This window comes from Trichosurus vulpecula, chromosome 4 (assembly GCF_011100635.1).
Source record: "Trichosurus vulpecula isolate mTriVul1 chromosome 4, mTriVul1.pri, whole genome shotgun sequence".
Taxonomy (NCBI): domain Eukaryota; kingdom Metazoa; phylum Chordata; class Mammalia; order Diprotodontia; family Phalangeridae; genus Trichosurus; species Trichosurus vulpecula.
This window is the reverse complement of record NC_050576.1, coordinates 183,727,154-183,750,337: the sequence shown is the minus strand read 5'-3', so window position 1 is coordinate 183,750,337 and position 23,184 is coordinate 183,727,154. Positions and strand designations below refer to the sequence as shown.

Sequence of the window (23,184 nt, the reverse complement as noted above, 5' to 3'; positions counted from 1 at the left end):
TCTGGAGACCAGTTCACTTTCCCTTTTGAGTTTTCAGATGTGGGTATAGTGTCCATGCTGTCCTCTTCTGAATTGTTATTTTGATCTTCCCTGTCTCCATAATAAGAATCAGTCGTATTTGGCTTCTCAGTGTCTTTTTTCATGGTGTTTTTTTTCCACCTGGCTTCTAAAGTGGATCTCTGTTTCTGAGACTCCAGGGACTCTCTCCCAAGTTTCTTGTGTTGGAATCTGTGGGCCTGCTCACTGGCTTTATGTTCTATGGGCTCTGGTTTCATGAGGTGTGGGAGATGGGTGATCTGGCTGCTGGGGGAGGGGTTCTCCTCTTCCCCAGGACTGTTCTACAGAATGGGTGGTCTCGGCTCTTGTCTGTGCTGGTGTCTGCCTCTTCCCCTGGCTGTGCAAAGCCATGTCTGGGGTCCTGGCATTGACGTTTGTTAGCTCCACCCCCTGGGGGCTCAGTTACTGTAGTTGTTCTGCTGAGGTGAGGGCTGCTGGGACACCTCTCTTCCTGCACTAGTCTCTTTCAGCCACCACAGGAAAGGCCCTCTTCTCCACTTCTCTTGCTACTGAAGCCCCCTTTCTGGCTTCTCTGTTTCTCCTGAGGTATTATTCTCTGGGTTTATTCAAGGAAGGGATGAGAGCCATTTTTTGCCTGCACATCATGGCTTGCAGAAGTTCAAGAAAGTGAGTTCCAAACTTTTAGACTGTGGGTTGGAGGCCTCCAGGCTAGCTGCTCCCCTGGCCACAGGCTCTGAGCTCTGACACACTCTTGTTGTGGGCTGAGAGGCCTGGGGCTTGATCATAGCCATAGCTGGTACTTCCGCCTTGGGCCTTTTCCTGCTCTGCTGTTTTGCTTGCCCAGCACTCTCCCAGACCCACACACTGGCTGGATTCCTCTGCTGTTCCTGGTTGGCTTGGTCTGGTGCCATTCCATTTGCCTCGCACTCCTGCCACTCTCAGTCTACTAGTGGCTTCTAACTCTCTCAAATCTGCTCAGATCCACTTTTTTTAGATGTGTCTGACAGAATTTGTGAGAGAGCTCAGGTAGTTCCTTCCTTTCACAGTGCCATCTTGGCTCCACCCTGCCTCAAGTTATTTTTTGTTCTTTGCTCATTTTCCCAGTCTATTTAAAGTTAGACTCCATTCACCTTGGGTTGGGGAGGCACTATGCCAAGTTTCAAGCTTTTTTGTGCTGCTATTTTCAGTGGTAGTTCTGGGGGTCTGCAAGTTTTTGGTACTTCCAAGATGGTGTTATCCTGGGAAGAGGTGTGGTCACTGATCTCCTGGTTTGTACTCTGATCTTTACCCAGGAAGGACCACTACCTCCCTGCTGTCAAAAGCACTACTACCTCCTTCTTGAAATTGGAACTGTGACTGACCACAAGTGTTCCTCTCCACTTCAGAACTGTGACTTAGAACTGCTTATGGGCAATACCATTGCCAATCAGCACCAGATGCACCCAGTGTGAGCAAAGGGTCCTTTGAAATCTATTTCTGACCAGTTTTCTAGTCCCATTACATCTCTGGACTGGGAACTCCTGAAGCTCCTGTTGCTGCTGCCAGGCTCTGGGCCAGCCCATTCCCTGGTATTAGAGACTTTTCCTTCCAACCTCATGAATTATCTTAGGTCGTAAATATGTCTCTCTGACCTTTTGTTGGCTCTACCACTCAACACTTTCTTTGAGGAGTTATTTTAAAGTTGTTTGGAGGGGAATGTTGGGAAGGTTCAACTGGGTTGCTGCCTATACTCTGCATATCTTGGCTGTGCCCCAGCAAGACATTGCTGTATGACTTGGAGCTGGGGGAATCATTGTTACAAAGCAGAATAGTCTTTGCCTATCAATTGCATTATCTGTCTGCAATTTTTCTATGCCCTAGTACTTTAATGGAAATAGTTCTCGCCCCTGGGAAAAGAGGCTCTCAGAAGTCAAACTTCACCTTATTTTGCTTAGAACCAGACCTTCCTTTCTTGGCTGTCTCCACACCACTCTGCTTGTACTTCAGTAATTATACCCATGTTCTCCTTTCTGAAACCTTAGACTGTCTTCCTGGGACATTGGGCTCTGATATGTGAAACGTTCCCTTATCTTACTTGAATCCAGCCCTCCTTACTACTTGCCACACACTTGTGACAATGGTGAAGCACATACAGTCTTCCTTTCAGTTCCTTTTAAGCATTGTACATCTTCTCCTATTAGAACTTAAACTCCTTGAGGTAAGGGTTTTATATTCATGTTTGGTTGTGTTCCCAGAGCTTAGCATACTGCTTCGCACTGTGCCTATCACATACTAAATACTCTCTGCCTCTCTCTCTCTGTCTCTCTCTCTCACCAGTCTATTTCAGACACATATGTGGCTTGCCAACTTTAATAGAGTGTACTATCTTCCCTGAAGAATTTCCAGAAGGTATGGATGTTGGTTTTTCTGATTCGTTCCAGTGTATCTTTCCTTCCAGTGTAACCAGAACTTGAAAGAGCTCTCAGTATCTCATCTTCTATATCAAAGTGGTCACCATGACAGTTTCAAATAGAGTCAGCCTGCAACACTATACTACTCCATCTATTTGACTCTTATCAACAGTTGTGTTACACTGATTGGGGCATTTCCCTACTCAGTGACACCACCAGAGCCCAAGTCAAGCTCCTTTTTAGCCTCCCTTCCAGAACTTTAGGAACTCCCTGTGGTACATCACCTTGCCTAGCACTCTTCTGCTTTACCATTCACCCCCCATTGTCTCTACCCATTGTAGAGTTGTGAAGAGATAACTGAACTCAAAGTTAGGAAGAGTTAGGTTCAAATTTCATCTGAAATAGTTATTAGCTCTGTGGTCCTGAGAAAATCCCTTAACCTTTCTGAGCCTCATTTTTCTTATCTGTAAAATAAGTGAGTATGACTCAGAGGCCTCTAAGGCCCTTTCCAGCTTTAAATCTATGGTCCTGATTGATCACCATCACCACCAACACCACTCTGGCATGAACTTTGAGGAGCTTAATATATTCCTACTCAGACAAGGACAGGGAGAAGAAGACTATTATCTCTTTAGCCTTGGATGCCATGTTTTTCTTTGCGGGCTAGAATTCACTTTTTGGACTAGTATATTCCACTCTTTATTACAAAACACGGTTTGAACATTAAATCATATATGCTTCTTAGCCTTTGGATGTTGTCAGTGTAATAACAGCAGGCCCATCCTGGGTTTGGTTCCAGATTTCCCCCAAGTTAATGAGGGGAATGAAAAGGAAAGATGATTGAACATTACTCAAAAAATTGCAGGGGGTCACACATTGAGAGGTTGTCTGGGCATATGCTCAATATTGGGACATCTAGGTGGTGTGGTGGACAGAGCACTGGGTCGGGATTCAGGAAGACTCACCTTATTGAGTTCAAACTTACTAGCAGGGTGATGCTGATGAAGTCACTAAACCCTGTTTGCCTCAGTTTCCTCACTTGTAAAATGAGCTAGAGAAGGACTTGGCAAAACCATTCGAGTATCTTTGTTAAAAAAACCCCAAATGGGGTCACTGAAAGTCAGACTTGACTGAAAAATGACTGAACAACAAAATTGTGATAATGTCAAACCTGATTTTTGATGATTCTCTGAATCTTAAATATAATATAGAAGAAAGGGCACTCTAATAGAAATCAGAGGTCCTAAGTTTAAATTCTGCTTCTGCATGACCTTGGGCAAGTCTGTTTCCCCTTCTGAACCTCAGTTTCCTCACCTGTAAAATGAATGTGCTAGACAATATGATGATGCCTGAGCTCCTTTGCATCTTTCAAAGGTAGGATTTCTCATCTTCTTTCAAATGGTGCTCTAGCTAAAGCACAGTGAATGAAATACACACCAACGAAGAATTTAGAGTGAGAAGAGTATTTGCTATGCCAGGAAAATGTTTATTGAAAACAACTGAGCAACACTATGGAGAAGACTTCTTACTGAAAATAATAGATTTGTTGATACTCAGGATGCCTGTGAGAATGAAGGAAGGTCAGATCCTGTTGGGATGAACTTGGAAAGTCTATCTAGGTCATTCCCAATGAGCCATTTGCTGCTAGAAATTGGTTGTAAGTCCTAGAGCATGGAGTACTGAGAACTGGTCATCTGATGTACAGAAAATGCCTGGGTAAGGTGGGTAGAGTCCGAATGGAAGAATGTAATGATGAACATTGGCATCTCATGAGACAATATTTTCAATGTGACTTGGATGACTCAAAGGAGGCATAAATACTCAGCAGCAGGTGGGGCAGCAGGTGGAGCGGCAGGTGGTGCGGCAGGCAGCTGGCTGGCAGCAGGGGGGTCTGCAGCAAGGAGACTGCACAGAAATGGGCTGGCAGCAGGTGGAAACCCAGCAGCAGGGTCTGCAGACCACAGCTGTGCAGGAGCTGGGGCAACAGGAGAGAATGGGGCAGCAGCCACACTTCACACAGCAGGTGTCACAGATGGGGCGGCTGCACCTGGGCACGCAGCTCACTGGGCGGCACACAGTGGTTTGGCAGGAGACTGGCAGGCAGCACCTGGGTGGGCAGCAGGGCTGGCAGCAGCTGGACTGGCCACAGCAGGGGTCACAGCAGCTAGACTGGCCACAACAGGGCTCACAGCAGCTGGTCTGGCAACAGATGGGTTGGCAGCAGCTGGACTGGCCACAGCAGGGCTCGCAGCAGCTGGGCTGGCAACAGCCAGAGGAGACAGAGCCACAACAGGAATGGACCATGGTGTTGGTTGGTTCTGGTTTGGGTTGGATAAGAAGGAAGAGTTGGTTTTTCAGGTCTGGATGCTCTGTCTTGTTCTGGACTCTTTATATATCCTGACTAGGTACTGTCATTCCCGTGAATTCAGGAACCCTTCCCTGTTTTTTGTTTATGGCTTTAGAAATGACAACATTGAATTGGCTAGTTTCATTGCTCAGAAAATATTCCAGTATCATTAAGCAGTTCTTTTGTTTCCCCCTTGAGTAATGGCTCATCCAACATGTCTTTTCCTTATGAATATTAGATATTAGTAATTCATGGTTCAAACCATCAGATTCCATGGTTGGAATGGTCATGTGAGTCTGTGAAGGGAGCAGTTCATAGGAAGCATTTCATAGGACCAGTCATCACACTTTTCCATTTTAATCCATGCATGACTAACATTTGGTACAAATCTTTCACTAGGTGAGTTTCTTCATTTAGAGGTGGTTTTTAGGTGAAGGAAGTTTGAAAAAAATTTTAGAGGTATTATCTTGAGAGAGCAAGAGAAGGAATCCATTTATATTAGCAATGCATGTAAAGGCTTCTGGAAATCTGGTGGTTGGGAAGAAAAATCCAAAACCATCATGTAGTTTCTTTTTTTCCATTATCTGCCATTATAGATATATATCTAAATAATTTTCCTGTCATTTTTCAGTCATGTCTGACTTTTTTTGACCTCATTTGGGGTTTTCTTGGCAAAGACACTGGAATGGTTTGATATTTCTTCTCTAGGTCATTTTACAGATGAAGAAACTGAGGCAAACAGAGTTACTTGACTTTGCCAAGGTCTCACAGCTAGTAAGTGTCTGAGGTGGGGTTTGGAGTTCCAAGCCTAGCACTCTATCCATTGTGCTACCTAGGTGCTCCAAAATACTTTATTGAGTATCTGAAATGATTGAATCATTGATTTAGAGGATCAGTGTATAAAGTATAGACTGGAGCAAATAGTCCTCCATAATGTGCCTCATCTTGTTCAGCCATTCCCCAATCGATGACCATCCCCTCAATTTCCAATTTTTTTCCCACCATACAGAGAGCTGCTATAACTATTTTTATACATATAGGCCCTTTCCCTTTTACTTTGATCTCTTTGCAATACAGACCTTGTAATGGTATTGCAGGATCAAAGAGTATGGACAGTTTTATAGCCCTTTTGGCATAGTTCCATTTTATTCTCCAGAATAGTTGGCCTGTTCACAACTCCACAAAAAGTTCATTAGTATATCTATTGTTCTCATCCCCTTTAGCATTTGTCATTTTGAATAGGTGTGAGGTGGTACCTCAGAGTTGTTTCAATGCTCAGTTCTCTAATCAATATTAATTTAGATCATTTTTTCAAATAACTACAGATACCTTTGATTTCTTCTCCTGAAAACTGCCTGTTCATATCTTTTGACCACATGTGAGTTGGGGAATGGCTTTTATTTTTATAATTTTGACTTAGTTTTCTGTATATTTGAAAAATGAAGCCTTTATCAAGGAAACTTGATATAAATTTTTTTGATATTGCTTCATCACCAATGGTACATTTTAGAAAAATGTTGTTTCCCTGATTATCTTTTTCAATTAGATCTAATTTGGCTTTTCTTTTTCTGAGATCATGATTGCCACCCCTGCCCTCTTCACTTCAGCTGAAACATAATAGTCTCTGCCTGACCCCTTCATCAACTCTATGTGTGTCTTTGTGTCCCAAGTATGTCTCTTGTTCACAACATATTGTTGAATTCTGGTTTGTAATCCACTTTGCTGTCTACTTCTGTTTTAGGGGTTAGCTCCTTCAAATTCCCCTTGACAGTTATGATCACTAATTGTGCATTTCCTTCATCCCATTTTCCTCTGTTTATTTTCTTCTGTTTTTATCTCTTCCTTCTTCAAAAGTCTGCTTTGCTTCTGACTACTGCCTTCTCCAATCCTCTTATCATCCCCTCCTATATCTCCTATCCACTCCCAGCCCTGATCTCCCTATTGGGTTAAATAGATTTCTATACCCAACTCAATATCAATGTATGCGTGTGTGTGTGTGTGTGTGTGTGTGTGTGTGTGTGAGTGTGTGTTGTGTATATTGTATATATTCTTCTTTCTTTGAGCCAATTCCATGAAAGGGAGGTTTAAGCATTGCCTGCCACCCTCCTCATTTTCCCCTCTGCTATTAAAAAAAAACAAAACACTTATTGCATGTCTCCTTTATGTGAGAAAATTTGCCCCATTCAAACTTTCCCTTGCTCCTTCTCCCAATGCATTCCCCTTTTCACCCATACATTCTGTTTTTGGAGATCATGCTAACATAATGAAGTCATACCCCTTCCTTTTTTCCTATTCAGGCTACTTCTAACTGCCCCAATAATAATAAAGTTAATGTATCATCTTTTCATTTAGGAATGTAAACAGTTTAGCCCTATTAAGTCCTTATGATTTCATCTTTACCTTTTTATGCTTTTCTTGAGTCTTATGTTTGAATGTCAAATTTTCTGTTAATCTCTGGTATTTTCATCAGGAATGTTTGGATGTCCTCTATTTCATTAAATATCTATATTTTCCCCTGAAGGATTATACTAAGTTTTACTGGATATGTTCTTCTTGGTTGTAATTCTAGCTCCTTTGAGTTTTGGAATATCATATTCCAAGCCCTCTGCTCCATTAACGTGGAAGCTGTTAAATCTTGCAGTATGCTTATTGTGACTCCCTGATATTTGAATTGTTTCTTCCTGGATGCTTGTAATACTTTCTCTTTGATCTAGGAGCTTTGGAATTTGGCTATAATATTCCTGGGACTTTTCATTTGGGGATCTCCTTTGGTGGTGATGGATTCTTTCAATTTCTATTTTACTTTCTGGATCTAAGCCACTGAGACAGTTTTCTTTGATAATTCTTAAAATATGATATCCATTCTCTTTTTTTAAATCATGGCTTTCAGGTAATCCAATAATTCTTAAATTATCTCGCCTCAATCTATTTTCCATGTCAGTTGTTTTTCTAATGAGATATCTCGCATTTTCTTCTATTTTTCATTCTTTTTTTATTTTTGTGTTTTTTGGCAGGGCAGTTGGGGTTAAGTGACTTGTCCAAGGTCACATAGCTAGTGCATGTGTCACGTGTCTGAGGCCAGATTTGAACTCAGTTCCTTCTGGCTCCAGGGCTGGGGCTCTACTCACTGGGCCACCTAGCTGCCCCTTATTTTTCATTCTTTTTACTTTGTTTTACTGTTTCTTGATTTCTCATGGAGTTATTGGCATCCATTTTTCCAATTATAATTTTTAAAGAGTTATTTTCTTCCTTACACTTTTTTGCCCCTTTTCTCATTTGACCAATTCTGCTTTTTAAGGAACTATTTTCTTCAGTGAATTTTTGTACCTCCTTTTCCATTCTGCTTTTGAAAGACTTTTTTTTCTTCAGCAATTTGTGTGTGTGTGTGTGTGTGTGTGTGTGTGTGTGTGTGTGTGTTTTTGTGCGTGAGCATCTTTTGCTATTAGGCAAATTCTGCTTTTTTTCAGGTGATGTTTTCTTCAGTATTTTTTGTGCTTTTTTGGACCAAGCTGTTAATTCTCTTTTCATAATTATCTTGCATCACTCTTTTCTTTTCTCATTTTTCCCCCCTCTATGACTCTTATCTCTCTCTCCCTCTCTTTACAAACTCTTCCAGGAATTCTTTCTGGTTTTGTGTCCAATGAGCATTTTTCTTTGAGGCTTTACTTGTAGCTGCTTTATGACATTGTCTTCTTCTGAGTATGTGTCTTGATCTTTTTGTCACCATAGTAATTTTTAATGTTCAAGTTATTTTTTTTGTTCTTTGCTCATTTTTCCAGTCAATTTAAAGTTAGACTCCATTCACCTTGGGTTGGGGAGGCACTATGCCAAGTTTCAAGCTTTTTTGTGCTGCTATTTTCAGTGGTAGTTCTGGGGGTCTGCAAGTTTTTGGTGCTTCCAAGATGGTGTTATCCTGGGAAGAGGTGTGGTCACTGATCTCCTGGTTTGTACTCTGATCTTTACCCAGGAAGGACCACTACCTCCCTGCTGTCAAAAGCACTAGTGTTTTTTCTTGAAATTGGAACTGTGACTGACCACAAGTGCTCCTCTCCACTTCAGAGCTGTGACTTAGAACTGCTTATGGGCAATACCATTGCCAATCAGCACCAGATGCACCCAGTGTGAGCAAAGGGTCCTTTGAAATCTATTTCTGACCGGTTTTCTGACCCCCTTACATCTCTGGACTGGGAACTCCTGAAGCTCCTGTTGCTGCTGCCAGGCTCTGGGCCAGTCCCTTCCATGGTATTAGAGACTTTTCCTTCCAACCTCATGAATTATCTAAGGTTGTAAACATGTCTTTCTGACCTTTTGTTGGCTCTACCACTCAACACTTTCTTTGAGGAGTTATTTTAAAGTTGTTTGGAGGGGGATGTTGGGAAGGTTCAACTGGGTTGCTGCCTATACTCTGCATATCTTGGCTGTGCCCCAGCAAGACATTGCTGTATGACTTGGAGCTGGGGGAATCATTGTTACAAAGCAGAATAGTCTTTGCCTATCAATTGCATTATCTGTCTGCAATTTTTCTATGCCCTAGTACTTTAATGGAAATAGTTCTCGCCCCTGGGAAAAGAGGCTCTCAGAAGTCAAACTTCACCTTATTTTGCTTAGAACCAGACCTTACCTTCTTTGCCATCTCCACACCACTCTGCTTGTACTTCAGAAATTATACCCATGTTCTCCTTTCTGAAACTTTAGACTGTCTCCCTGGGACATTGGGCTCTGATATGTGAAACTTTCCCTTATCTTGCTTGAATCCAGCCCTCCATACCACTTGCCAGATACCTTGTGCAGTACATAACATCTTCCTTTCCATTCCTTTTTTGTATTATATATCTACTCTTATTAGGACATAAACTCCTTGAAGTAAGGGGTGTATATTCATGTTTACTTGTATTCCCTGAGCTTAGCACACTGCTTCCACTGTGCCTATCACATACTAAATGCTTAGTAAATGTGCTTTCTTTCTCTCTCTCTTTCTCTCTCTCTCTCTCTCTCTCTCTCGCTCTCTCTCTCTCTCTCTCTCTCTCTCTCTCTCTTTCTCTCTCTTTCTGTGCGTCTCTCTGTGTCTCTCTCTGTCTCTGTCTCTCTTTCTGTCTCTGTCTCTGTCTCTGTCTCTGTCTCTCTCTCTCTCTCTCCCTCTCTCTCTCTCTCTCTTTCTCTCTCACCACCATCACTCTGGCATGAACATTGAAGAGGTTAATATATTCCTACTCTAACTAGGACAGGGAGAAGAAGACTATTGTCTCTTTAGCCTTGGATGCCATGTTTTTCCTTGCAGGCCAGAATTTACTTTCTGGGCTAGCATATTCCACTGTTTATTACGAAAATGGTTTGAACATTAGATAATATATAATCCTTAGCCTTTGGATGTTGTCAGTGTAATACCAACAGGCTCATCCTGGGTTTGGTTCCAGATTTCCCCCAAGTTAATGAGGGGAATGAAAAGAAAATATGATTGAACATTACTCAAAAAATTACCGGAGGTCACACATTGAAAGGTTGTCTGGGCATATGCTCAATATTGGGACATTTAGGTGGTGTGGTGGACAGACCACTGGGTCGGGATTCAGGAAGACTCACCTTATTGAGTTCAAGTCTGGTCTAGACACTTACTAGCAGGGTGACACTGGTGAAGTCACTAAACCTTGTTTGCCTCAGTTTCCTTACTTGTAAAATGAGCTAGAGAAGGACTTGGCAAAACCATTCGAGCATCTTTGTTGAGAAAACCCCAAATGGGGTCACTGAAAGTCAGACTTCACTGAAAAATGACTGAACAACAAAATACTCAATGTCATGATGTCAAACCTGATTTTTGATGATTCTCTGAATCTTAAAGTAAATATAGTACAGAAGAAAGGGCACTGCATTTGGAGACAGAGGACCTAAGTTCAAATCCTGCCTCTGCATGACCTTGGGCAAGTCTGTTTCCCCTTCTGAACCTCAGTTTCCTCACCTGTAAAATGAATGTGCTAGACAATATGATGATGCCTGAGCTCCTTTGCATCTTTCAAATGTAGGATTTCTCACCTTCTTTCAAATGATGCTCTAGCCAAAGCACAGTGAATGAAACACACACCAATGAAGAATTTAGAGTGAGAAGAGTATTTGCTATGCCAGGAAAATGTTTATTGAAAACAACTGAGCAACACTATGGAGAAGACTCCTTACTGAAAATAATAGATTTGTTGATACTCAGGATGCCTGTGAGAATGAAGGAAGGTCAGATCCTGTTGGGATGAACTTGGAAAGTCCATGTAGGTCATTCCCAATGAGCCATTTGCTGCTAGAAATTGGTTGTAAGTCCTAGAGCATGGAGTACTGAGAACTGGTCATCTGATGTACAGAAAATGCCTGGGTAAGGTGGGTAGTGTCCGAATGGAAGAATGTAATGATGAACATTGGCATCTCATGAGACAATATTTTCAATGTGACTTGGATGACTCAAAGGAGGCATAGATACTCAGCAGGAGGTGGGGCAGCAGGTGGAGCGGCAGATGGTGCGGCAGGGGGCTGGCTGGCAGCAGGGGGGTCTGCAACAAGGTGACTGCACAGAAATGGGCTGGCAGCAAGTGGAAGCCCAGCAGCAGGGTCTGCAGACCACAGCTGTACAGGAGCTGGGACAGCAGGCGATGGGGCGGCAGCAGCCCTCCTGCACAGAGCAGGGGTCACAGCAGGGAGGGCGGCAGCAGGTATCACAGATTGGGCGGTTACACCTGGGCACACAGCTCACTGGGCGGCACACAGTGGTTTGGCAGGAGACTGGCAGGCAGCATCTGGGTGGGCAGCAGGGCTGGCCACAGGTGGTCTGGCAACAGATGGGCTGGCAACAGGTAGTCTGACCACAACTGGGCTGACAACAGCTAGAGGAGACAGAGCCACAGCAGGAATTGACCATAGTGTTAGTTGGTTCTGCTCTCTGTCAGATAAGAAGGAAGAGTTGGTTTTTCAGGTTTGAAGGCTCTATCCTATTCTGGACCCTTTATATACCCTGACTAGATGCTGTCAGTCTCCCAGAATCCAGGACCTTTTCCTTGTTTTTGACTGTGTCTTTTGAAATGAGAGCGCAGGATTGGTTAGATAGTTGTGAGGTTGTCACTGAAGCATTCCCAAACTCATTACAAAACAAAAACAACAAAAAATAACTTACTTCCTCACTGAAATTAAATCCTCTCCTTTGCCCGTTTACCCTGAAGTCATCATTTTATGCTCTCACTTCAAAGTGTTCCCTAATTATGGCCCAAACATTAATCAGCATTATTCATATCTAATAGTCTAGTTGTATTTCTTTAGTCTAAGAAGGACCTAGGGTCATATGTCTCCTTGTAGGTCATTTACTTGGACTTATTTTCAAAGCAAGCATCATTTGGAATATCTTTTCACCTTTGATGTTTATTTCATACAGATACTGCAACATGAGCTTTCTTCTCCAGTGAAATAGTCGTGGTTCCTTTCTCTGGACACTTCCTGAACTCCTCTGAATTGTTGTTGTTTTTAATCACAGCCTTCTACCTGACTGGAATAATCTACCCTCCATGGCTACAGAAATCCTCCCTCTCTTTTAAAGTCCACCACCAATCCTATTTCCTTTGTATAGATTTGCCTGATTGCTTGAGTCTCATTTCATCTTACCCCTCTGGACTCCTGTAACAGTTTTTTTCTTTGCAGTTTGTATACCTATGCATTATTTATTGTCTTTTGGCACCTCTTCTGTTATTTTCCTGAACTATTGTGTAAACTTTTCTTGAGGATATGTGTGTGTTCCCCAGGATAATGCAGAGACAGCTTATCTTGGAATAGGCAAGACTTGGGTTCAAGTTTCACCTCTAATACATATTGACTGTGGTAGAGTGGGTAAGTCACTTAATCTCTCAGTGTCCCAGATAACTTTCCAAGACTGAAAATTGCAAAGCACATTCCCATCTGCCTTGGTAGAGAGTTTGCTAATTGGAAATTCTCTATTATCAATGAAATCATAAAACTAGTAAAAAGTTATTTAAACTTTTTGTGAACTTATGGTTAACACCTTCAACAACTGAAGAATTACTAACCCATCTAGAGAGGGAGGTGAAAAGAAAGGGAGAAAGGAGGTGCGTATCAATCCATCAAGAGTTGGTGAAACTTAGAGGAAAGCTCTAATGACAGAAAATGAAGAATTAAGAATCCTTTTGGCAAGGGTGAAAGAGGAGAGTGTAAAAGTTGGCTTGCAGCTTAATATAAGAAAAAAAAAAAACAAATGTAAGATCTTGGCAATTGGTCCCCTCACTTCCTGGCAAATAGAGAAAGAAGAAATGGAAGTAGTGTCAGATTTCATTTTCTTGGGCTCAAAGATCATTGCAGATGACAACTGCAGCCATAAATTAAAAAATGTTTGCTCCTTGGAAAGAAAATAATGGCAAATCTGGACAGCATAGTAAAAAAAAGCAGAGATATAACCTTGCTGACAAAGGTCCACATAGTCAAAACTATGGCTTTTTCAATAGCAATGTATGGTATGAGATTTGAACTATAAGAAAAGCTTAGCATCACAGAAATCAATGCTTTTGAATTGTGATGCTAGAAAAGACTTTTGGGAGTCCCTTAGACAGCAAGGAGATCAAATCAGTCAAATCTTAAAGAAATTAATTCAGGGGATTTACTGGAAAGTCAAATACTGAAGCTGAAGCTTAAATATGTTGGTCACATTATGAGAAGACAGGACTCACTGGAAAAGATTCTGATGTTGGGGAATATTGAAGTCAAAAGGAGAAGGGGATGGCAGAGGATGAACTGTATAGTGTCCTGGAAACAATGGACATAAACTTGGACATGCTTTGGAGGACAAAAGGGCTTATGGTCCATGGGGTCATGACTAGTCAGACATGACTGAATGACTGAACAAGAGGAAAGCGCCTAGCAATTTAGCCATTTCCTACGTACAAATGTGCCTGCATAGGATCCTGGATTTAGAGCTGGAATCAACCTTATAGGCCATAGACTCCAAATCTCACATTTTGCAAATATGGAAATAGGCTTAGAGAAGTAAAGTCACTCATTCATTGTCATACAGCTACCGAGTATTTGAGGTAGGATGTGAACTCAGCTCTTCTTTACTCCAAGTTTGTCATATCATTTATTTTGCCATGCTACCTCTTATGTTTTTGTATACTGTTTTGTGACATATGCTCCCCTTATACTGTATCACATAGACCTCCAACCTCTACTTAAAGACCTTAAATGATGAGGTCAAGCATTCTATAGATACTTTAATGTTTGAAACAAATTCCACTGGGTATCAACACCAATCCCAAGAAGTTTTGATTTAGATAAAAAATGGAAATTGCATTTTATTTCTTGCTATACCTACAGGTTATGATTTCCTTTGCCAATTAGGTAAATAATGGAACCAAGAAATAAGGCTCTATAACAGTTATGTATGGCTGTCAGATGCATCAATTATACTGAGAATCCTTGCTATGTATGTAGTACAGTTTAATAAATGTTTTATGATGAACCTAATCTCTTCTTACCTAAAGTGCCTTTACAAAAGGGAAAATTGATCTCCTTTGTCAGCTGTTACCTTCCTCAAAATTATGGTTTTTCATCTTCTTAATGATCAAATTCACTGAATATATAAAGGACTATTTTCACTTTTATGTTGTTCATTTGTTTCAGTAATATCCAATTCTTCATGACCCCATTTGGGGTTTCCTTCTCCAGTTCATCTTACAGTAGAGGAAACCATGGCAAACAAGGTTAAATGATTTCCCCAGGGTCATAGAGCTAGTGAGTGTCTGAGGCCAGATTAGAACTCATTTCTTCATGACTCTAGGTTCTATCCACTGCAGCATCTAGCTGCCCTATACTGGTTTTGTGACTGTGAGTAAATTATTTAACTGCCCAGTTCTCTAGTTTACCTTAAGTTACAAACATGGTGCTGACAAGCGTTGGTATAGGAAGTTTCTTTACCTGGTTCTTCTCTATACAAATGAAATCACATCTTGTCCATATCTTATGATGAATAGCTACTGTCATTCAACTATATGGTGTGATGGAAAGATCATTTTCACTACAGACTCTGAAGAACAGAATTACAGTTTTGCCTTTGATAATACTTAGATGTGTGACCTTGGGCAAGTCACTTCTCTGCTCCAATCCTCCATTTCCTCATCTATAAAATAGTGATGAAATACCAACTTATAGGGTCGTGAGGACTACAGGAACTAAGAAGGTAGTGTGATATAGTGGAGGGAGCATTTCATTTCAGTCAGAGAACCTGGATTCAAATCTCATTTCTGCTACTTCCTGTGTGTTTCTTATGATTTTACCTCTCTATTCCTCACTTTTCTCATCTTTAAAATGAAGGGGTTAGACTAAATGTTTCCTAAGGTTTCATAGGACTCTATATTTATAATGATAATATGAGAGTGTGTGTAAAGCACCTTATAACCAAAAAGGATTATACAAACGGGCTATTATTATGGTTACTATAACTCTGTAATAGTAGCTAACAATTATGTAGCATTTTAAAGTTTGCAAAGTTCATTGTCTATATTATCTTATTTGATTCCCACAATGAGAGTGAGTCAGGTGTCATTGTTATTCTGTGATGCCCTATAATACTGAGGATACAGGTCTGACTTTAAGTACCTGCATAGAAATGACAATAGATCAAAAATTATTGGTGATAATACACAATGGAATGATGGGTTATGCCAATGTTTTCCATTATTTGAAAACTGGAACTTTATTGAGACACATACAAGCAATACAAAAGGAGGAAAAGATGAAAAGAAATGTGGGATGGAAACATCATTGCTTTGAGTTCTAGATTCATCAGGGTCACTTTTGGATGTTTCTACAGTGAACAAGTCAAGTAGCAAGGATTCTTCCACAAGAATTGAACTCAGTGATCCCTCAGGTTCCTTTTCAGATGGAAAAGTCTGTGATTTCCTCTATCCAGTGGTTTCTGAATGTTGCATGAAAACACATGGAAAAAGTTTATTTTGTTAATTGGCAGATTCAGGGTTAATAGACAGCTTGTTTCGGAGACCACAGGGAAATAAAAAGACTGGACTACATAGACAGTAAAGAGTCTTCTGTGACTCATCTTATAGTTGATTGGCATTAATGAGCATAATTTCACTGATTCATAAGAGGAAGGGGAGTGATGAGCTTGTTTTTATTCTTTGAATGCAAACAAGTCTGGATTCTCAGCAGCAGGAGGACCTGCAGCAGGCTGGGCGGCAGCAGGTGCTCTGGCTGCAGCTGGGGCGGCAGCAAGGCTGGCAGCAGCTGGACACACAGCAGCTGGGGCGAGAGCAGGGCTGGCAGCAGCTGGGCACACAGAAGCTGGGGCGGCAGCAGGGCTGGCAGCAGCTAGACACACAGTAGCTGGGGCGGCAGCAGGGCTGGCAGCAGCTGGACACACAGCAGCTGGGGCGGCAGCAAGTTGTATGACAAGTGGTTTGGCAGCAAGAAGGGTGGCAGCAGGTTGGTTGGCAGCACACAGACTGGCAACAACTTGGTCTACAGCAGGTTGGGCGGCAGCAGCTGGACACACAGCAGCTGGGGCGGCAGCAGGGCTGGCAGCAGCTGGACACGCAGCAGGTGGGGCGGCAGCAGCCAGAGCCACAGCTCTGGCCAGAGCAGGTGGAGCCACAACAGGAACTGACCATGGTGTTGGTGGGTTGAGCTTCTGGGTTTCTTTCAAGGTGAGTGAGGTACTTAAATTCTGAGAGACTTGCCATGGGTGCTTCTTATATATTCCCTTCCATGGCTGCTGTCACTTGGTCTAGATAATTTATTTTTGTTTACCTTGATGAAATAGTAATTATCAAATTAGAAAATCTGTTTTTCTGGTAAGAGGAATATTTTTTTTCCTGATCACTTGGAATTCATCCATTTGTTTTCCCTCCAAAATGGCCTTCACCATATCATCCCTTCTTAGGGAATACTTACCACTAATTTCTCTTTTCTTTCTCTTTGACATCAGGACAATCATGTGGCAACCTGACACTAGACCTTTCCTACTTTACTCTCCTGCCTTGTGAGCTTTATCCCATGATTCCTGATCCAATAACACACGACAATTACATGACTTCTAAGGCCCCATTCAACTCTGGGTTTTTGTTGCTTGTGCTAAGGTTAGTTTCCCATGGTCTTTAGGGAAGGGGCCAAGGAAATCCAGCTCATGTTCTACATTTGTCCTCTTACTTAATTTCATTCATATTCATTCATACTTTAGAAAACTATCAACATTGGCTATTTGGCTAAACTTTCCTTTTTAAACATAATCGTTTGTTTTTCACCAACCAAATCCAGTTTGAACGGTGATGCCAGGGCAGATCCATTGTTTTAAAACATGGTGAATTTTTCTTTTTTCTTTTTTTTTTAAAGAAATTGTTTGGTATAGAAGAAATGTGTAATTTCTATTATATAACCAAGCCATCTTTGAGTCTTCCTTCTCCATCACTCCACATATTGTTATCAGTTGCAGAATCTTGTGGAATTTACCTTCACAACATCTCTTCTATCAGTCGTTTTTTCTTCATTCACACAACCAACACCCTAATTCAGGTCGCCATCATCTATCACTGGAACTGTTGAGATGGCCTCCTTCATTTGCTTCTTGCACCGCAAATCTCACCCTCAGCCAATCAACCCTCCAAACTGACACTCTTCCTAAACAGAAACCATGAGTAGCTCAGAGATCAGATTTGGATAAGTTATATGAAACAGAAGGGGCAGCTAGGTGGCACAGTGATTAGAGTACCCAGCCTGGAGTCATAGAGACCCATCTTCCTGAATTCAAATCTAGTCTCAGACACTTACTAGCTGTGTCACCCTGGGCAAGCCACTTAAACTTGTTTGCTTCAGTTTCATTATCTGTAAAATGAGCTGGAGAAGGAAATGGCAAACCACTCTAGCATCTCTGCCAAGAAAACCCCAAATGGGGTCATGAAGTCGCACATGAATGAAATGACTGAACAACAACAACACTCTAAATTCAGGATCTAATAATCCTAAGGTTTTGAGGATAAAACACTAACTCTCCAGCTCAGAATTTTATACACTTCTGAGTCAGGATCACATCTATTCAGATTTTCATATTTCCCTCTGACACCTCATATGCTGTAGCCAATATGACCTACCAGCTTATCCCCAAACTCAATTTCTAACTTCTGATTTCCATGTCTTTGCTCATTTAGTGGATCTCATGCCTAAAATGCACTCACTTTTCTGTACGTTAGGACCCCCTGTCTTTCAAAGTTCAGTTGAAGTGGGATCTCCCACAGGATACCTTTTCCAATATCCTCAGTTATACGTGCTCTTTTGTTTCTGAACTGATTGCTGTGCATCACCTATTTTCTTTCAGTACTTGTATCCCCCTTCCCTGGTCAAGCACTTGTTACTGCATATTTTCAAAAGACAAATTTAAGATCTCTTGTTCAGAGGGAGTAAGACCAAAATAATATATTCACATGGCACATTATTTTCTTTCTGATGGGTTATTTTTTTAAATCTTTGTATTCTCTGCAACTAATACAATACTGTGTACATAGTAGGAGCTTAACAAATAAATGTAATTGATTTAAATTTAAATTTAAGTCAGCATTTTCAGATAATCAGTAGAAGTTAGAGTTCTAGCCATAAGACACAGGCCCTGGACTACCACAAACATCTTCTCACCTCAGGGCGTGATGATAACACCCTCTGACAGAAAGGAGTAAACACTAAGTACAATGTTAGAGGGGCTTAACTATTGGGGTTTAAGTAGGACTTGGGAGAGGAAACTAGTGGGAGCAGTCATGGGGCCCAGGCTAATTGGAACCAAATGGACAGGTAGAGAACTTGATAAGAACACTGGCATTTGGTAAGCAGGAGATTTGGTAGGCAAATGGAATATTGAAGGGAAAAATGGCCTCATGTGGCTTCAGGCTGTACTCCCGGACAGATTGAGGGCTGAGGCATATTGGCTGATGAGCAGGTGAGAAAGCAAAACAAAGAGTGAAAATCTCCTGTAGTTGTATGGCAAAGGGGTTCAAATTTATGCTTGTTATTCAGTGAGAGGCTTACTGAGTTGGACATATAAGGAGTCTTAGGTGAAAGAAAGTTGTCAGGAATCAGGAACTTGATGGAGAAGGCATATTGGCTTTTCTCTTTTCTTATCTCTCCCCTCACCCTGTTTTACTCTTTTAGTTATTTTTTCACAGATGTTTGAAGTATTACCATGAGTATCAAAGTCCATAAAATCAATGACTCATGGTAGAAGTCCAAATCAGAGTTCAAATCCTGACAGTGCTCCTTGATGGGTGTGTGACCTTGGACAATGATACCCCCAATTTTTGTTTTTGCCAAAATGTTATGCCCTATTCTACACTTTTCATAAAACAATCTACATAAAAATTTAAGCATACATTTTATTCATATAAAATTAAATATTCATTACAATTTACAGTTATATAATGACACAAAGAAATCTTAAATATACATTAAAGATAATAAAATACTCAAACAGCTCTTGCTATTTTGGAAGTTTTACATATATAATTTTAAAAATAAGAACCATAATTAAAATAATTAATAATGTGATGGCCGAGGTAAATTAATAAACATAAAAATATCTCATTATAAATTTGTTTTCCATAACTCCAACTTTTTCATAAATATAATCAACTTATCTTTCACATTTAGAGTATGAATTTGATATGCATGAATTGACTTGGTAGAGTAATCAGCTTTTTAAAAAATGCGCCAAACACATTTAAAGAGAAAATGTTTATTATAAAATTATATTTATAATAATGTGGAACATATTTAGTATTCAATTATATACATACACATTATTAAGTACCACTAAGAAAAAATAGTAATTTCTTCTTTTAGATTAAATACCCTTGTAACAACAATGCTACTTGCTGCTACTGTGGCTGACTAAGGCCAATAACACCAGCACACAGGAGGGCTGCTAGCACACATTCTTTGATCTGCTTTTCTACAGAAAGCAACTTAAATGGGTTTACAATCTCCCTTTAATTAAACATACATATATCATTCACTTAGTTCAGGGGAGAAAGTCAGCACCCTGAACTTCAGAGAAAACACAAACTGAAATTACAAGTGAAATTATATAAACAGAACAAAATAACACAAATCAGCAGACAGGCTTCTAGTTGTCTGTCCAAGACATTACGTACATAGTTACCAGAGAGAGAAGCACCAACATCTGGGTTTCAAAGCTGGGGGGCTCCTTAACAGCTACCCGGAGTCTCCACAGGAACCTCTTCCAATGTGGGAGCCTGAAACAAAATGCTAACCTCAGATTTTATATATATATATATATATGTATATGTATATGTATATGTATATGTATATGTATATGTATATGTATATGTATATGTATATGTATATGTATATGTATATGTATATGTATATGTGTATATACACACATGTACATGCATATATACATACATATTTATACATATATACACATATATGTATGTGTATATGCATGTGTGTGTATATTTATGTATATACTTCTTCAGGGTCAGAGGGCTTCACGCCTCTTGTGACCTAATTAGCAAAAGGGTGTGGGACTTCTTACAAACAAAGGCAAGACACAATCAAAAACACTTGATTGCCTTAGTGGTGAGAAGCACTCCTAAACAAAAGACAACAAAAATGTCCCACTTTGCTTGCCATTACAGTACTTTGAAGATCTTTGGCAGAAGTGTGTTGCATAGTAATAAAGAAGTATCCTATACCATCCCCCATATCATCCCATAATATTACAAGAATCTTTTCCTTTTAACAGACTTTTTCTTTAAACCAAAATCATTATTCATATAACAAAACTCCCTGTAACTCTTCACTCTTATTTCTCCATACAAGTGGTTGTTACCATGGAGCCCACACATCCAAATTACATTACAAATGACAATTAAAACAAAAACAACTAGTGCTTGTAGACTTTGATTTTGTCTTGCCATTAATGGAGATTTATCAATACAGAGTTCAACAATGTTCTTGTGTTCTATAATTTTGAATTGTCAATTTTATTGAAAATTTTGTCTTGATATATCAATGCCAATTTAATAATATGTCCCATTCTGATATAATTTGCATCTTGGAAAGGGTGTGCCTTTTTTCAATTTGAGTGGAACATTTTGCTACTTCTGAAGGATGCAAACTTTGAAAATGTTCATTCACACCACATAAAAGGTATAAGGATATGAGTAAGAATAGGCCAGGAAATCAGCTAAGCAGTTAACAACCAACTTTTGCATGGACTAACAGGGCCAAAGTATGTGACATTATCAAACCCCAGATACATAATTAGTCCTTGGTTTTTGCTTTTTCATTTAACATTTTTTTTCAACTAAGATGTATTTTCTCTTCTTTCAACCTACCTACTACTGGAAAAAAAAGCAACAAAAAACAAAACCCTTATAAGAAATACACATTATCAAGCAAAACGAATTCCTGGAATAAGGCATTTCCAAACAGTATATGTCTCATTCTGCATCCTCCGTCTATCACACTCCTGTCAGAAGGCAGGTAGAAAGCTTCATCATCAGTCCTCTAGAATCATGACTGATAATTGTATTAAGTCAGTGTTCTCATGTATTCCAAAGTTGTGTGGCTATATAATGTTTCTGTTACTATATAAATTATTTTTGTGGTTCTGCTTACTTAACTCTGCACCAAATTTATACAAGGACTCTTGCAAACATCTCTTCCAAAATTTCTTATGACACAATAATATTCTGCTACATTCAAAAACCACAATTTCTTCAGTCATACCCAAATTGATGGTCACTCCTTTAGTTTTCAGTTCTATGTCATTACAAATAGTACTACCAAACATTTTTTTTTTCACACATTGGTCCTTTTCCTCTATCATCCTATTGGAGGTACAGGCCTACTACTGGTATCACTGTGTCAGAGTATAGGTATAGTTTAGTAACTTTTTAGGCAAGTTCCAGATTGCTTTCCAAGAATGGTCAGCCCACTTCATAGCTCCATCAGGGCATTAATGTACCTGTTTTCTTGCACCTGCTCCAAAATTTACAATTTTTTCTTTTTTGTCTACTTTGCCAATCTAATAGTTGTTAGGTAAACCTCAGAGTTGCTTTAATGGATATTTCTCTGACTCTTAGTGATTTGTAGCATTTTGTATGACTATTGATAACTGAGATTTCATTCTCTGAAAACTGCCACTTTATATCCTTTGACCATGTATCAATCGAGGAACAGATCTTATTCTTATAAATTTAGTCTCATTCCTCATATATCTTGGATACAAGTTTATCAGAAAAGCTTGCTTACATAGACTTTCTCCCCATCTGTTTTCTAATTTTAAGTACATTGGTTTCATTTGTGCAAAACCTTTTTAATTTTATAAAATTGAAATTGTCCATTTTAACTTTTATGAACCTCTCTGTCCTTTGGTCAGGAACTTTTCCCCTATCCGTAGACCTGAAGGCTAATTTCTTACCTGACCCTCTAATTTGCTTGTGCTGTCACTCTTTATGTATGTCTAAATCTTATTTCCATTTGAAGGTTATATGTAGTGAGAAAGATTGGTCGATGTCTGATTTTTGCCAAAAATGTCAGAAAGTGGTAAAATGTCTGTCGTTGTTTGGAATTGTGGTTAATCAATGTCCTCAATTTTTCCAAGTTGTTTTTCTTTTTAAAAATGATTTAATATTTTATTTCCCTCCAATTACATGCAAAAACAATCTTTAAAATTGATTTTTTAAAAAAATGTTGAGTTCCAAGTCCTGTCCTTCTCTCCTTTCCCTCCCCCCACCCACTGAGAAGGGCAAGTGATTTGATATAGGTTACACAAGTGCAGTCATGTATTACATATTTCCACATTAGTCTTGTTGTGAAAGAAAACACAGACCAAAAAAAAACTGCAAGAAAAAAGAAGGAAAGAAAAAGTATGCTTTTATTTACATTCAGACTCTGTCAATTTTTTCTCTGGAGATGGGTAGCATTTTTCATCATAAGTCCTTCAGAATTGTCTTGGATCATTGTATTGCTGACAATAGCTAAGTCATTCATATCATACAATATTGCTATTGTGTACAATGTTTTCCTGGTTCTGCTCATTTCACTTTATCAGCTCATTTTAGTCTTTACAGGTTTTTCTGTAAGCATCCTGCTCCTCAAGTGTTACAGCAGAATAGCATTCCATCACAATTATATACAACAACTTGGTTAGCCATTTGCCAATGGATGGACATCCCCTCAATTTCCAATTCTTTTGCACCTTCAAAATACTTGTTATGAATATTTTCCCACATCAACTCCAACATTTGTCATTTTCCTTTTCTGTTATATTAGCCAATTTGATAGGTGTGGTGTGGTAGCTCAGAGTTCTTTTATTTTGCGTTTCTTTAATCAATAGAGATTTAGAGCATTTCATCATATGTTTATAGATAG

General features: G+C 39.8%; 1 protein-coding gene and 1 pseudogene across 1 annotated transcript; both read right to left on the bottom strand.

Annotated features, from left to right (window-relative positions):
- Window positions 1-4,229: 4,229 nt before the first annotated feature.
- On the bottom strand, window positions 4,230-16,409 carry LOC118846578 (annotated as a pseudogene).
- On the bottom strand, window positions 11,216-11,650 carry LOC118846579 (keratin-associated protein 2-3-like). Its single transcript, XM_036755285.1, has one exon. The coding sequence runs from the start codon at window positions 11,648-11,650 to the stop codon at window positions 11,216-11,218; it is 435 nt and encodes a 144-aa protein (XP_036611180.1).
- Window positions 16,410-23,184: the final 6,775 nt, after the last annotated feature.